General features: G+C 38.3%; 1 protein-coding gene across 1 annotated transcript in view; it reads left to right on the plus strand.

Annotated features, from left to right (window-relative positions):
- MANBA (mannosidase beta) overlaps positions 1–16149 on the plus strand; it is a 47830-nt gene extending 31681 nt beyond the window's left edge. Inside the window, 9 exon segments of the mRNA XM_075751520.1 lie at positions 2103–2321; positions 3634–3798; positions 5557–5701; positions 11573–11689; positions 11692–11714; positions 13483–13740; positions 15862–15949; positions 15952–15992; positions 15994–16149. Of these exon segments, the coding sequence (XP_075607635.1) occupies positions 2103–2321; positions 3634–3798; positions 5557–5701; positions 11573–11689; positions 11692–11714; positions 13483–13740; positions 15862–15949; positions 15952–15992; positions 15994–16056 (1119 nt within the window). The 3' untranslated portion in view covers positions 16057–16149.
- The last annotated feature ends 256 nt before the right edge of the window (positions 16150–16405 follow it).

Consider the following 16405-nt stretch of genomic DNA (forward strand, 5'->3'; position numbering starts at 1 on the left):
TTACAGTAGATGAAGGCAAAACAAAATGTTTTGAGATAAGACTTAAACTGTGAGCATGCAGACCAGAAGCACCTGCAATCCCTCATGAAGACTATGGTGATTTGTCACTACCCATTTTGCACAGCTTTTGTAGTTTTATTTCTCTCCCTAGAAGTATTGCAGTTATTTAATGCAATCTGCTTTTAACTGACTTTTATGTGCTTATGTGGAGTGAAATTGATTTAAAAGTCCCAAATTGATGTCACATAACTGCATAGGGATTATCAAATAATGCTTGAACCACAGGTGATTATTCTAAAGTCCCCTGTTAGCTAAGAGACAAAATAGTGCAAGAGTTTTTGTCCATTTAGAACTTTCTTCTTCAACAAGGGTATGAGTTTTTGTTAAGATAAAAATGCTAGTGGCCTTTTCCTACCCAGTTATCCCTTGTATAGTATGATCTTAACTGACTTCAGGGTATGATAATTTTAGTCTAATTTCTGTCCTTTTCAGGATGAGGTACGTTTCATGTTATGAGGCTCATGACCCAAAGCTTCCCTTTGCTAAGACAGGCACTCAGCATGTAGGTGACAGAAATATTATTGCTTGTTATTGGAGGTTACTGGCATTGTCACAGTAGTTGTACTCTGAGAATTTAGAATACCGTTCTACTAGAAAAGTTGAGATATGAGGAAACAAGAAAAATGAAGCCAGGTTTGAAAGAACCTGCTGAAAAGGATCCCTTTCTTGAGGGCAGTTATGCATTCTAAACGGTAGTGGTGTCTTCTATTCCTGCTTAACATCTTGATTCTAGATTTCTATATTTCAGTTAGGTGTTTGGGGTTTTTGTTTGTTTGGTTTTGTTTTTTTGTTGTTGTGGCTTTTTTATTTTTTAACTGAGTTCTTTGTAAAGGTATGCTGTGGTGTTTCTGTGATTAGCTACATGAGTTGGATATGCAGCAAAGAGGTCTGGCTTGGTACTGTTTTCTAGTTACAGTTCACTTGTGCGGTGTTGCTGTCCAAGATGGACCTTTTTTTTTTTTGAAACCCATAGAATACCTATGTTGAGCATCAGAAGGAACCTTGCAGTGAAATAATTTCAGGTCCTGTGTAGTACAAGCCAGCTGAGGAAACCTGTAACTACTAGCAGTGCTGGATTTTATAACTTAAAAAGACTTCTAAGTTTGAGCTAAAGACTTCAGGGAATCCAGGGTCTCATGTAGTAAATTGTTTCAGTTAATTATTAATTACTCATGTTAAAACAAAAAAAAATGGGATCAGGACTATTTCTTAAAATGGAGCACTTGTCGAAGTGCTTGGCTGTATTGGAGCTAATTGCTGTAACTTGTGACTGGTAACTAACTCAGGCCTCTATCTTACTACAGGAGGGGTGCTAAATGAATTATACCTGCAAAAGGATTCCTTCAGTACTTTGTAGGGTACTGCTAAAAGATTTAGTATATTAAATCTACTGAGGCTATAAATAAAGGCAGCTCTGAACAACTTGAAATGTAACCCTTCTTATAGTCTCATCTATCTTAACATGCAGAGCCAGCCAAAGTGACAATAACCTGCAATGCTACCATGCAAGCATTAGTGGCAGAATACCTTGGCTTCGTTAGGATTAAATTTAGGTGACTACGTAATAAGAAAGGGGAAAATCAAGGCCTTGTTCCTGCAAAAACACTGAAAAAGTAATGATTTTCCACAAAGAGGTCGCAGTACTCAAATATTAATGTTCCTTGAGTTTATTTTTCACGAGACACACTTTAAATAGCTTTCATTAAGAATTTAGAAGCATATAAAGATAGAAAATCTCTTGATGTGAGGAGAGAATCCCTTAGAACAGCAGAGCAAGCAATATCATGCCCAGCTGTCCTCCAAGAACATAAATAAGAAGCTAATTAAGCAAGTAAAGATGATGAATGTCAGGATGCAAAGGGAAATGTTTCCTAGGTGGTGACTCAGAAATTTGAAAAAAGCATGTTCTCTCCACCCACCCCCACCCCCCTCTTTCAGAATGTGGTCTATGTATTCAGATGATAAAAGCCAATCACTTTGTGAGGTGTTTGATTTTTTTGTTTGTTTGGGTTTTTTTGTGGTGTTTTTTTTGTAAATCCCAGGAAGATAGGAGTCGTCCTTTTATTGCATCCAGTCCCACCAATGGCTTGGAGTCAGTTAAAGAAGGTTGGCTCTCCCAGAATCCTTATGATACCCATTATGGTGACACTCACTTTTATGACTACAGCAATGACTGCTGGAACTGGACAGTGTATCCTAAAACTCGTTTTGCTTCAGAATACGGATTTCAATCCTGGCCTTCCTTCAGTGCAATCGAAAAGGTAAGGCTGGGCTTCCACACCTTACTGTCCCCTCTGCTGTCATTTAGTGAGGGCAATGAGGTTTTTTTCCCAACCAACTACAGCATCTGAATTGGAGCTGGGATAATACATTGTTGCATGTGATATGGCACAGGTGGGATAGAGGCATGTGCTGGTGTGGAGCGATATGACGAAACTGGTCTCTTTCCTCCTCAGTGTTCAATATATTTACCTTGATGTTGCAAGAGCAACCGAGTTTAGATGAGAAGCTAATATGAGACTATTAATTTTAATAGTAATTCTATTTAATATATGGCTTAGTAATGATTGCCTAACTTCTGTTTCCTTTTGCTGTGTCTAAGGATATGTGTACATTTAGAAACAGAAGAAACATGACAAATGATGAATTGTGCTGAATTCTAAAATGTATTGATTTTTATAATTTTTACCAATTTCTTTTACTTAAATAATTTGGTTTTTATGTATTGTGTATAAGAGGATTTGGCTTTGTCTGCTGTTAAATTTAGATATTGTGTACCTTATTTATCCAGTTGGAGCAGAGACATACCGTGCTGTTTGTCCATTTGTTCAGAGACATGAATATTGTGTTGATATTCATGCATGCAATAAAAGGAGTTCAGAATGTTCCTTTCAATTTGCTGGGCAAAATATATTATCTGAGACATAATCAGTACATTCATCCATATTAATAACAATGCAAATTATTAAATCCAGCTTTAAAAGGAACAAATTTACATAAAAAGATTTTATAGAGACTGTAATTACAAAGAAAACTTGACAATAATAATAACTGTATGAGCTATGCTGCATTGTTGTCCTTAGTTGAAAAAAACCTTGTTTCCTGATTGTTTGTTTTCAGAGGCAGGTTTTGAAAATATACACATTATTAAAATTTATAGCCCTACTAGCTCCTATAACTCTTATGCCTAAATATTTTTGACTAGAGTACATTCTTCCATCTTAATTTAGGGGGTTTCTGATATGCTAGGAATGCAAGCAAACCTCTGAGGTCCCTTGGCCAAACTGAACCTTAGGACAAATGAGTTAAATGCCGTTGAGCCAAAAGTTGTTGTTCTGGGTTCAACAGCAATGTCTGTTTTCATTTATTTGTGCAAGTAGTATAAGCAACGGGTGTTTGATTCAAAATCCTTGCATAACTGCATGAGGCACTATAGAAATATACTACCACTTTTAAAGGTTTTGGATGATGTCAGCAGGCTGTAATGGATATCCTTTCCTGAATATCCTGTTGGTCATTAAATGCACATTTTGCCTTTTCATATTGATTTCTTTCTTTTGTGGTTTTTTAAAGGTTTCCTCTACTGAGGACTGGTCCTACACTAGCAATTTTTCTCTCCATCGACAACACCATGAAAATGGCAACGATCAGATGCTTCAACAGATTGGGCATCACTTCAAGCTTCCCCAGAGTACAGATCCCATAAAGAAGTTCAAAGATATGATTTACCTCACTCAGGTAACAATGTTGTCTTCAATATAAGTAGTTGTCAATACTTGTTCCATTAGATACTGTCAGCAGTTAAAACTGGGCCTGTTCTGCTAGGTAATGTTCAATCATACAGAAAGTTTCAGCACTAAGCATTGGAGAGTGCAGTTTAATTTGGAACTAGTTTGTGTCTCACTTATTGGAAAGAGACTCCAGTTTTCGTCATATAAGGGCTGGAATACTTCTTGGGAAATTTCCCAGAAACTTGCTCAACTGGGAGAAAGCCTGGCTGCGTGTGCTACCTACCTTCTGCGGTCCCCAGCTGGGCCCACTGCTGAAGCTGGCTGGAGATGCAGGGATGTGCTGGCCTGCATTGGTATGGGATTGTTCCTAGTGCTACTCTGTTACTCTCTGTTCCAGGGTTGGGTATGTTTTGCTGGTGACATGGCTCCTGTGGGCTTACTGCTTTGAATTTTGCCACAAAGAATACGGGAGCTTTTGAAACAAGATTGTTTCTAGAGAACGCAGTTCTCCGGGAGTGAGACTAATAGTAGCTTTTCTTTTTGTTACGGACTCAGATGCTGATATTTTAGAAATCTGGAGGGGTTTTTTGGTTTATTTTTTTTGGTGTTTTTGGTTTTGTGTTTGTGGGGTTTTTTTCTCCAAATCAGTAAGTTATATTTTGTTCTTCATCCATAGTAGTTTACCTCGTGCTTGTTTCTTTCTTCATGATTTCTATGTGACTTTTACATGATGTTAAGTAACTTTTTAATGCTTTTAGGCAAGCTTAAAGTGCTGTTACTTTCTGTTGTGTTCCAAGAATTTCAGAAACACTCTTGGTGGGAATAACTACACATTCACTAGAACTGCTGTCAGCAAGTTTTTATATAAAAACAAAACAGCTGGAGAGCTTTAGACATTGATGACAAGAGAACAAGGATAGATGATGCTGTGAAATTGAAAACGGGTAAAACTCGCACAGTGAGGTCCTGATTCAAAAAGCTATGAGAATTTCTGCAAAATAAGGATAGCAAAAAGGATAAGGAGAGTAAACTTGGCTCTAGTGGTTAACTAGAAGTGTTATCTTTACCTTCTCATCTGTCTTAAAGAATAACTTTTTTCCTTTATTTTGAGACTGACTTTTAATACCTCCCCAGCCTAGTAACATATTTTGTGAAGAAAATAACAGGCTGTTTGGTTTCTGTTGAGAATTTGGCCAAAGAAAACTTCTGAAAAGTCTTTTTTCAAAGACAAGGTGGAGAAGGAGAGAAGAAGTGGGAGTGCAGATGAAAAAAGGTTGCTCTTTTGGTGTGCAATTTTGACTGTATACTGGGAATTTGTGTTGTGTTAGGTTCAGTGTATAGGGATGTGGACATCATGGTAATGTATACTGGAGGTAGTACAGCATAACAACATTTCAAAAGTCTTGGGGCTTTTATTTACATTAGTTAAAAAAAATTAAATTTAATTTTTTCCCTTCCATTTGCCTTTCAAAGACCCTGTTGCCCAGTGATATTTGCTGGATGGAACTCTGGCCCCTCCGGAGTTTCTGTAAAGATACTGCTTGTAAAGCTGCTGTGAGCTGCTAGGAATAGATCTCCTTCAAGCAGAGACCCACTGCACTGCAGTTGTTTTGAACTTGAGCCTTCAGGAGTATGAAGATACGTGCCATTGCTGTGAAGTTTGTGTTATATGTAAACACATACACACATGCTTTGAAAGTAAAGTAAAATACAATACACCAAAATTTTCCTTTTTCTTTTTTTTTTTTTAATGTGTTTGACCAAGGTGATGCAGGCTCAGTGTATAAAGACAGAAACTGAATTCTATCGTTTTAGTCAAAGTGAAATAATCAATGGAGAAGGACACACAATGGGAGCCTTGTACTGGCAACTCAATGACATTTGGCAGGCACCTTCATGGGCTTCCTTGGGTAAGTTTTGTGACAGTCTGGTAAAAAGCACCAACTATCAGTCTTGTATTGTTTTCCTCATCTGGAAGTATCAGAATAAAAAGTATGGCTCTGCTGTCTCTCTTGGGCAACTTTGTAAACTTTGAACATGTCCATCCTTTAGAAATGTTTCCCAGAGAAGTGTTTTTCAGGGTCACCCTAGTAGTCTGTGGAAGTGGGTAAAGAACAAAGCAATTTTTTTCCTATGGAAGTTTTGCTGTTTAAGTACAGATTTAGCAGCTCCAACTCTTACCCTTATTTTAGCAAGGTTTAGTTTACAGAAGTTAAAATTGTATGTAACTTCCAATTTCTTAAAATTTTTTTTTCATTTAAGCACTATTGTCATTTCTCCCAAGGAAGTAATATCGTTAAAGCCAGACAAAGCTGCCTGTTAAGAAGCAGTGATGGTTAAGATAGAGGGCACAACCCCCTTGTGAGCTAAACCTTCAACTATGCTTGCTTTTCTTATGTAGAGCTGGATCTTCCTGAAACTGTGTGTGAAATATCATCCAGGTTTTTCCAGAGAAATTGTGCACTTTTTTGCAAGTTTAGTTCTTTTAAAATTAGAAAAAATCAATTCTTTTAAAATTGGAGACTTCTAAGAAATTTTCTTTCCAAAAGGGGCCAGTCCTAAAAATCCTCGATTATATTTATTGGCTCAGCTGTACAGAGGCATATGTGTACCCAGCCACCCTGGGTGAGAATGGACAGAGGGAGCTAGTGGGACAGGAGGGTAAGAAGGAGCACCTGTGTATAATTATGCTTTCCATAATCCCAACAAATTCGGTTGATTTGGTTCCCCGTTGTCCTCATGGTAAAATGATCAAAACCTCTCTCTTCAGTAGCCAGTAGTGCACTGTCCGAAAGCTTTAGAACTGTGATCCTGTTCTGAGCAGGATGGGATTTAGTATGTAAAGGCTAGGCATCTAGACTTCTTCTGTAGTCAATTGGGGGAGAGATGGTTATCTCCAGAGTGTGAGTCATTGTGTCCTTATCTGTCTACTAAGTCGGATGAAGGATCTTCTCCATGCAGAATTTGATTTTCATAGAACTTCATATGACACCTCTCACCCAGTGTAGCTTCCAAGAAGCTCTTTATAGGAGATGACTAGCTGAGATTTGGTGTCTAACTCGGTGTCAGGTGAGGTGAATCACTCTATGTGACTAAATTATTCTGCTAATATGCACATGATATCTCCTTATGTATTTTTTTTTTCCTTTTAAACACAAAAAATGGAGTAATTGGACATACGGAGATAAGTCACTTAAGCAGTAAGAAATAGGGGAGGAATGTGTGGTATGAGAGAGGTGGCCATGTTTCATGTTCCCAAACATTTTGACTAGAAGTCATTTTGAGATGGAGAAGCTGTTCTATGGCAGCTGTATAGGACTTGAGTAGATTCTCTTTCAATTTTAGTTATTTCTCACATTTTCTGTTTTAGAAAATCTTTCTTTAAGAATCTTTTGTGTGAAGAAATATGAGTGAACTAGAAAAAGCGAAGAGTTACTGTGAAGTTCTTGAGCTGTCCTGAGAACAAAATGCCATTTGGCCTTGCTTTAAAAAAAAATTAGCCCACCCCATCCTCCCCTTCTTTCTCTGGGAGATGTTTGTCCCACTCCCTTCTTCTTTTTGTCTTTTTTTCTCTCTCCCCCACCCCCATTCATCCAAGCGAAGTAGCTGCAACCAACAAAGGAAACCAAACCAGCAGAAGAAATGGACTATTTTATTTAAATGTTAAGGCAGTGGTCCAACTATAATGCTTATCTTTCTGCATTTTCTAGGCTTTTATTAGGAAATGGAATATCCCAATGTTAATTTTTATGATTCTAGCAATGGTTGATGCTCTTAAACTTTAAGTGCCTCAAGAGAAAAAGATGTTTGGAAAAATGTCTCTTTGTAAAGACAGGTGTATTGACAGATGAAGTGATTGTGGAGACCAGAAATGTCTTTTTAAGTACAGAGCTGATGTCATTGTAGAAAATATATCAAATACTTGAATTATTCATATGTTGTTGAAGTTGGTTTACAGAAAAGAAGCTCAGCAGAGATACAGCTGTCCCTTTGTTTTGTTTTATTCCCTCAGTGGAATGAGGAAAGGTTTAATATTCATTTAATTAGGTAGCATAGTAGAGGGATTTTTGAAATGCTAATGGCTGAAATTATGCAAAACTTCAGAGAAATTAGTTTTATTTGCACTTCAAAAACACATTTGTGCATGTTGTTAGATGGCACAGTAGTATCACCAATGAGTGCTTCTTATTTAAATCTTATTTCACGGAGAGCCATGGAGGGACTTACATAATTTCCTGTACAAAGCGGAAGTGTTTCCTCATGAAATGGGAGGGAAGAAGGTAGCAAATGTTTCTTCTGTTAATTTACTTTTAAGATGTTTGTTTGGGATTGAATAAAAACACAGCACAGAACTCCTGCATAGTACTTCTGTCTTCAGTTCAGAACTAAACACTTTTACCATAACTGGCTTTTGGTTGTTAGCACCTAGTCGTGGAGCCAGTTGTTCCATGTTGAATGCTTTAGCATCTATGCAGCGTGTTTTGGTGAAGAGCATGGCAATTTACTTCACTCCCACACAGGTGTCACCTTGAGGTACCCAGCTCAGTTTGTTGTGAGATTCCCTTGAACAGATAACTGGCTTTTGTTGCAGGCTCAATATTAGAGTCCCTGGTGAGCTGAAACCACAGGCTATTATGGAGAGTAATAGGTCTGAATTCATGAGACTGAGGTGAGGAAAGAACTAGCAGCATGTTTCTCAGGTTGCATTTAATGGTGTGAAATGATTAATTTAAAATCTGTTCCAGGGAGAACTGTTTGTTCTCACTCCTGCTATCAGTGTAGAAGGCTTGAGGAAAACAGTCAGGAAAAAGGGTACTGGGGTCTCATTCCAACCTAATTTTAGGTTCCTGTTCTGAAGTTTGGTACTGCAGAGAGTGCAGACCCCATGTTACTATCAGGAAAAATGTAGGGAACTTGGATTTCTTTAAGCATTCATTTAAATGTGGGGGGAGGAGGAGAAAACCACCCCAGGGCTGTTTTAAATAACTTGAGTGTTACCTTTGAGCATGCATGTCTGTAACAGGAAAGTTTAAGCCCAGAGATTTCTCACGATAGCTACCTGACCTCCAGATTTCTTGCATCCATTTTTGGGGCAGAGGGAGTATTTTATGTGCAACTTTTCTATTTTTAAATCAAGAAAGATGACTCTGGTCTTAAGGAAATCAAGACAACAGATAAGCTGAAGAATGTGGCTTTTATTTTAATCAGTGAGCTTCAGTTCTCTGTGTTGTCTGAAGTTACTTCGACCAATTGTATTACCAAGATCCTGTTGGTGGAAGACCTGTGTGAAACTGTTCCAGCAGTTGAACTTTGTTCTTCAGAATGGCTCTAGACCTTTGGGAAGGAAATATCAACCTTAAAAGCTGATCTGAGATAAGCAGACTAGTGATGTTAGCAAACATCCCAAACCAATACCTGTAGTATTTGAACCCTAGAACAAGTTTTGAGATGGTACAAACTTTTAAGTGTGTGGTTTGTTTGCTTTTGCTTGTTGGTTGGGGTTTTGTTTGTTTGTTTTTTCCCTGCAGAAGTGTAATGCCAAGCTTAGTCTGAGTTGTTTTCTCTACTCCATGGGTTTCTTGAGGATCTCTGTATCTGGTGCCTAGGTAGCAAACCTTCTCTCTTTCCCTCCAGTAACCACTATAATGTGGTTATGTAACCCAGCTGGAAATCAAGGCACAGCAGAAATTGTGGGTAGGGCCCATTCGAGAAGAAATGAGATTTTATATTACACTAAGTAACAGAAACTGCTCTACTTCAATTACATTGTTCATTTTCATATTTAAGATAGTTGAAGTCTAGATTTTCATCATGTAAATGAAGCTGAGGAAAAAATTCAAGTCAACAGGCACTGAAACCTCAGCCCATGCTGGGTAACTTGTCTGAGCTGGTGGTGGGCTCTGAGGCCTGCAGCGAGCAGCATCTATTGCACTGACAGTTGAAATTCCTGAGAGTCTTGTGGCAATCCTGAGGGCTTCAGAGAGTTCAGCCCCTCCCAAAGCCTGAGGTTGGGCACAATGCCCATTTCTCGTACAAGACACATTGCTTTTATTTTTTAGATCAGATGCTGCACCATAGTTTACTCTGTTTCAGATAATCCATTCCCAATCCAAATGTCTTATCTTCTCAAGTTTCATGGCCCTGAAAAGTAATTTGTTAGCATTCCCTGTTTTTGGCAGAATTGTCCTTTAGACCACCAACATTTTCTGCCAGGAATTGTCCTTGGAATGCAAGAAGGTGGCTTTGCTCATATACTGAACAGCACCAATATGCTGAGTGTGTTCATCAGTTTATCAACAGTCTGTTTTGAAGAAACTCAGCAGCCTCTCCTGAAGTTTTTTTTTTCAGACTTCATCTTTTCTGTTTGCTTCAGTGCTATTAACTGAATGCCAGTGGTGTTTTGTTGGCAAATCTGATCTCATACCACAGTTGAATCTTGTATGGGTTTTCCAGGCAGATACAAGCTTTTCTTGTCTGTTCTCCAAGCTAGTTGGCTGTGAGCTTGTTGAAAACAAGGTGATGTGCAAAGTGTGAAGCTGGAGCTAATGCATTTTGCTCTCAATAAAGTTCATTCATGTCTTTGGAGCGCAGGCAGAGCATATGCAGGTCTGCCTGTGAAAGCCACAAATGCACCCTTTAAAGACTACATCACTGGATGAAGTCCTTAACTATGAAATATTTGAAAGTGCTAAGAGCTTTGTACAAGCACAGGTAATTAGTTACAAAAAAAACATTATTACTGGAAATATTTTTCAGCATCTCTGAACTTTAAACCTGCTGTATAAAACAAAGAGCTAGAAACAAGAACATAACTGGTATCTAACTTCTCTTTCCTTATGAGACAATGCAGCTGACTTGCTACTTCTTTTTAGTGCCATTTCAATGACTAGATAATGGTTGTGCAAAGACAGAGTTAAAATGCTGACAGTGGGTGCTAGATGGAAAATTAATAGAGGAAGAAATGGAAGCAGTTTTTCTTTCAAAATGGTTGTGTGGTGGTGTTGCATCTGGCAGAACTGCATTTTTTGAGAGGACACAATGTTTGATGGCTTTTCCAGTTTGTTAATGGCAGACTATCCAAGTAGTCAAAGTAATGACATACAGCTTTCCATCAAATAGGCAAAGCGAACTGTTTGGCATATATCTACATCATGTGTCTACTAAATCCCATACAGTAAGCATTGTCTCTAAATCTTGGCAAATTCATTTTGCCTAACTCGACGCTGTCTTTGGTTTGAGAAGTTGGTTTTTTGTCTTCATTGCTATTGATGCTTCTTGAAAGGAGAACTGAAAGAGGAGGACTAGAAAAAGGGAAATAGAGCACTTTGTCTAAGCACCAAAAGTCAGACTCTATTGTCTCTTTACAGCGGTGGTAGTTTGTGGCAATGCCACCAATGCCCATGTGTTTGTCAGGATTCTCAACAACATAGATGCTCCAGCTGCTTGCTTAGTGTGTAGGATGCTGTGTCAGTTTTGTTAATGTCACTTGTGCTTAAAGCTTTTTTTAAAATTGAATAACAGCATAGCAATGATGGGACTAACACTTAAAAAATGTGACCGGCGGGGGTGGCGGAAAAAGCTTGAAAGAGCATCAGAACCCTTCTAGAGCAGAGTCTTGACTGGAAGAAAACCAGAGTAACTTTAATCATTCTCTGCACCTGATAAAGATGAAAAAGGGTGGAGAGGACTATTATATTGCCATTGCAGGACAGAGAGCACAGGAAGGGATTATGGCAATCTTGGATTCAGTCTAAATCTTTCTCCCTTTTAACCCTTTTCAGAGTATGGTGGCAAGTGGAAACTGCTCCATTATTTTGCCCAGAACTTCTTTGCACCACTGCTGCCTGTGGCCTACGAAGACAAAGGTGTGTTGTACATTTATGGTGTGTCAGATCTTCATGTGACCACAAGCTGACTTTGAGGGTAAGTGACACCTCTCTCGCTACTCTTGTGTCCCTCCTGCAAAAATGTGAGAAGCTGAAATGAGTACATCTTTGTATAGACAAGCTTCAGTAAGTCCATGCTCAAACACAATGAGGTGCAATTCTTGTTTTTAATCTCCTGAGGGGCGATGTTATCCTGTATTATAGTAGTGTGTACTGCTTCACAGAACAAGGAACTAATTGCCTTGCTTATAGCCTGTAGGTATGGGTCTGAAATGAACTATTCTGTTGAAATCTTAAAAGGATTGATGGTTAAATAGAAGACAGTGTGAAAAATGGTACCTCACTGCTTAACAAAACTGTTTTCCTGGGTGTTAGAACTAGATTAACTGAATAAGTGTGTGTAGGAGGAAAATTGTACCATTGCTTGCCAGTACTCGAACTACATTGCTTTGGGGAAAAGAACTAGATTATTTTCTGAAATATCAACAGAACATCTAGGTGTACTTTAATTGCAAAGTCACCTATGCAATGTCACTATTTTACAACTGATGCCTTAACTGTTTTCTGATAATGCTGTAGAAACTGTTAGGATTTCTTAAGCAGTATTTGGGCTGCTGAGTTGTCCTGTAGAACACAGTCTTGCTTTTCAATTTGTTACGTTTTGTTGCTGTTGATAATATGGCAACCAGATCCCAAATGAGTTTAGGGGCCATTTTGCATACTATTCCTGATGTAAATGGCTTTCCATGTGAAAAGGCTGGGAAGGATGGAAAAGTAGACGTACAGACCTGGAATGACTCGCTAGCCGTTTTGGAACTAGTGGTATAAGTGTGTCAATTCCTAGTTCACTGTTCTGTCTGGTGGGCTGCCGTGAATTTTCAGATTTATAAGGTTACTTCTATATAGTGTAGAAAAATGGTTGCAATTTCTGGATGCCAGTTCTTAGAGTAGGACTGTACTTAATGAAATTGTTTATTTCTGGTCTGAGTTACTGTAACAGACTTAAATTCAGATTTTCTGATAACGTCAGAGAAGCATTGGCAGTAGGGTTGTTCTGACAAATACTCTATTTCTAACTTCAAGCAAATTTGGAACTTAAAAGTTTTGAAAGGAGTCAAGATCTCTTCCTGACTGCAGACCCCTGTTAAGGTCAAAAATAACCAAAATCGTATGAAGAGATAGGCACTTAATGAGAATTACAGCATTCTATCTGCCAAATTATGCTTTTTTCCTTTTTATTTAACATAAGGATGCATTCATAATGCATGTGTGATCTCTAGGAATGTATTTACTGTATTAATATAACTTCCGTAATCCCTTTAAGATGATGCAGCTTGCTTCTGTTTAACAGTGATTGTGCAGAAGCTCTAGATTACCCAGTTGGGTTACATCAGATAACACTGCGCAATCTCAAGAAAATCCTTTATTTGACTTTTTTTTAATCAGGAGGGGAAGAAAAAGAGTCAACAAATTAGTCACTAGCTAATTCCATTCCCAGCATTCCCTTGGCAGGAATTGGCAATCCCCTCCTCTCAAGGAGCCTGCAAAAACCAAAAAGCCTTGCAGATCAAGAACAGCAACAGATCCAGACTGTTGAAAACCGACTTCTTGTTAGGTTATATAATCTAATTATTATGCCATATTGATTGTTGAAATCTTTGTGAAGTTTCTTGCTAGGTGGAAATCAGCTGGTGCTGCCAGGAGAACATGTCTTGCAATGAGCAATCTGAAACCTAGGATGTTGGCTTGTTCTCACAGATGTGACTTTTCTTCTAAGCTTTGTGCTCTCTCAACATGCTTGATAGGTTGTTGTGCATGCCTGGAGTTCTCTGGAGCCAGTATGTACCCTTGCCAAAGATGGTGTGACTGTTAAAGCACAAAGTGCTATCCCCATCTACAAGGAGTCCATAAACGACTTGCTGGAAAGATGCAGAAATTGTACCAGGAAGAGCTGCGTTATTACTTTCCATCTTGTGCAAGAAGATGGGCTCCAGAGTCCTACGAACCATCACTTCCTTTCATCACTAAAGGATGCTGTAGGATTAGAAAAGGCCTGGCTTAGTGTAAGCATCACTCATGCTAAATTACTGTATTTGGTTTTGCTAATCTTACTGGTTTGAGTTGTTTCCCTGCTAAGCAGTGTCTGATTCCACGTAATGTTCTTTCTCCTTAGCTGTTGCAATTCTAGCTTCCATGTTGAGTTCAAAATAATTTTTTTTTCCTGTGTCACAGTATGCATATCCTAAGTAATGCTAGTGGGTTTTTGGTGGGGCTTTTTTGTTTTAAATAATGAAGTCTCCATTTAATTTATTTTGACTGTCTTTGACCTTGACTGCTGTAGCATTGCTCCTTTCATTCTTTTTGTCTCTAGGTAGCAAATGGCATCACAGCAAGTGTTTTGGCTTGTAAGACAGTCCTGTATGTCAGTACTAGGTGATGCTTAGTTCTGTGAGTGTGGAGTGCATTATTGTCAGCAGTATTTCCTCTTGAACAGATCAGTGTACTGTTGCTAACATGCAATATTGCATGCTCCTTTCCCCCTCCTGGAGGGCAAGGATTTGCAGCTAAGGGTTCTGATTTGCATAATAGTGATTATTTCTTAATATCTGGCAAGTATGTCAGTCTTCCGAACAGGCACAAAAAGCATCAGTGTTGTATAACACTGTCATTTAGTCCATTTGCTGCTTTCCGTAGATTTCTTCCACTCCTAGCAAGCATGCTCTAGATATAGAGAGCAAGCACGCTCTGTACGTGTGTGCGTGCGCACACGTTTTCTTAAGCCTCACTTCTTAGCACATAAATCTTATTGCAAAATTCTTAATCAGCAGATTGGCAGGATGGGACCTGTGTGTTCTCGCATTTGGCTTCCAAACGACAGCTTTGCTCTTTAGAGCTAAACTAAACGAGGGGGCAATAGAGGTCTTTAATCTCTTTTGAATCTCGACCAGCATAATTGCTTTACAAAAAAAAAAAAAAAAAAGGCCAGATTTTCCCCTCTTATCTCTTTCATGGCAGCATGGCCTGCCTCCTGAGTATACAAAGGAAAGAAATCAGCCTGGTTTTGGGTTGTTTTTTTTTTTTCAGCTGGTGGCACAATCTGGAGTCTGAGTCATGCTGGGTGTTTTTTGTGGATGACATCATCAATAATAAAAGCTCTGTAACTGAAGCATCATTGGGAAATTTCACTCCTTTTTCCATGGTTTTGTTGTCTCTGCAATACTAACTATAAGGATAGCTAGCAAGGATAATGCAAAGTGGTTATTTTAAGAAAGTATGCAGCTGTGATTTTAAAAAAATATTCTGCTTTATGAGAAGCTGGTGCTTCTATACATAGTTACTAATAATCTAACTAGACTTTCAATACTTTGTTAATCCAAGCACTATACTCTTCATAGGATTGCTTTTAAAAACCATGAAGACTTTAGTGTTTCTTCAGAAAACACAAAATGTAAATGATGTGTGCTCTTTCTTAAAAATGAATAGTGTTGTTTTTTCTTGTAAGCGGATGTGATTTCTGCACTTAACATAATTTGTCTGCTTTTTAAGTGTAGTTAATTGGTATTTTAAAAAGATGTAGCATATTTTGTAATGATGAATGAGGATGGGCTGCATCAAAATGCATCCTGGTTGTGCTTTTAAGCCTCTCTGAGATTAACTACTGATAGAACTTAGATTTCACAATATAGCTGCCTTCTGAATGTAGTGTAAGGACTTCACAGCCATGTTCCATTAAGATGAGGTGACCTCCTGTGTTACTGTGGTTTTTGCCATCTTTTGCTTCTGTGTATTTAGTAGCTGTGAATTTATAAGTTAAGTGTGCTGGTGAAATGTCTTTCACTGCAGTGAGTATAGGATACCAGTACTAGGTACAGTCAGATTACTATTTATTTGGTTATTTTCATAAGATGATGGTAGAGTGATAACACTTGAAGGCATTTTCCCACAATCTGTAGTGTTCTGTAGGAAGGCTATAACAACACTTGCAGTTTTTTGCATGATTTTTACATATGAATCGTCTTGATTTAACCTTTTGTTCCAGAAGAGATTTTCATAAGAGAATAGTAACTTTGATCAAATGTGGTTGCTCAGTCTGTTTACTTGATATGCAGGTCTTGCCCAGTTTGGGTATAACTGGGTGGTTCTTTAACATGTATATTTTATTTACTTATTTATTTCTCTTCCAGGCCTCTGTATCCCAACAAGATGACATTTATATATTTGTTCTTCAGACCACTGCAATTGCTCCTTTTGTTTCTCTGGATGTAGGGAATATAAAGGCAGATTTAGTGATAATGGTTTCCTCATGACGGAAAAGAAGACAAGTGGTTGTGTTTTATCCTTGGGAACCTACCAGCATTGAAGAATTAGAAAGTCGCTAACGTTGACCTCTCTGGTGGGACGTTGGCCTGAGGATACTTCATTTCCTGTTTCACTCCTTATCTAGAAGGAAGAGGAAAAAAACTAGAAGAATTTAACTGGAAGTTGAAATGATGTACAATTTGAACTGACTGAAGAACATAACTGTCTTTTCCTCTCGTGTGAATTTTAACTTCTGGTTCATGTAAAGATATCCACAGCAAAGCTTGCATATAATATATGTGGTGCATTGAAAGTAAGGCTTTCTCCGCCTAACTGAATTCATCCTAACTAAGAGGTGACAGAAATATGTACCTCAGACTATGGTTGTAAAAAATCCATATTTTTTCTGGTTTCACTATGCCATAAGTG

The sequence above is a fragment of the Balearica regulorum genome, chromosome 4 (genome assembly GCF_011004875.1).
Source record: "Balearica regulorum gibbericeps isolate bBalReg1 chromosome 4, bBalReg1.pri, whole genome shotgun sequence".
Lineage (NCBI taxonomy): Eukaryota > Metazoa > Chordata > Aves > Gruiformes > Gruidae > Balearica > Balearica regulorum.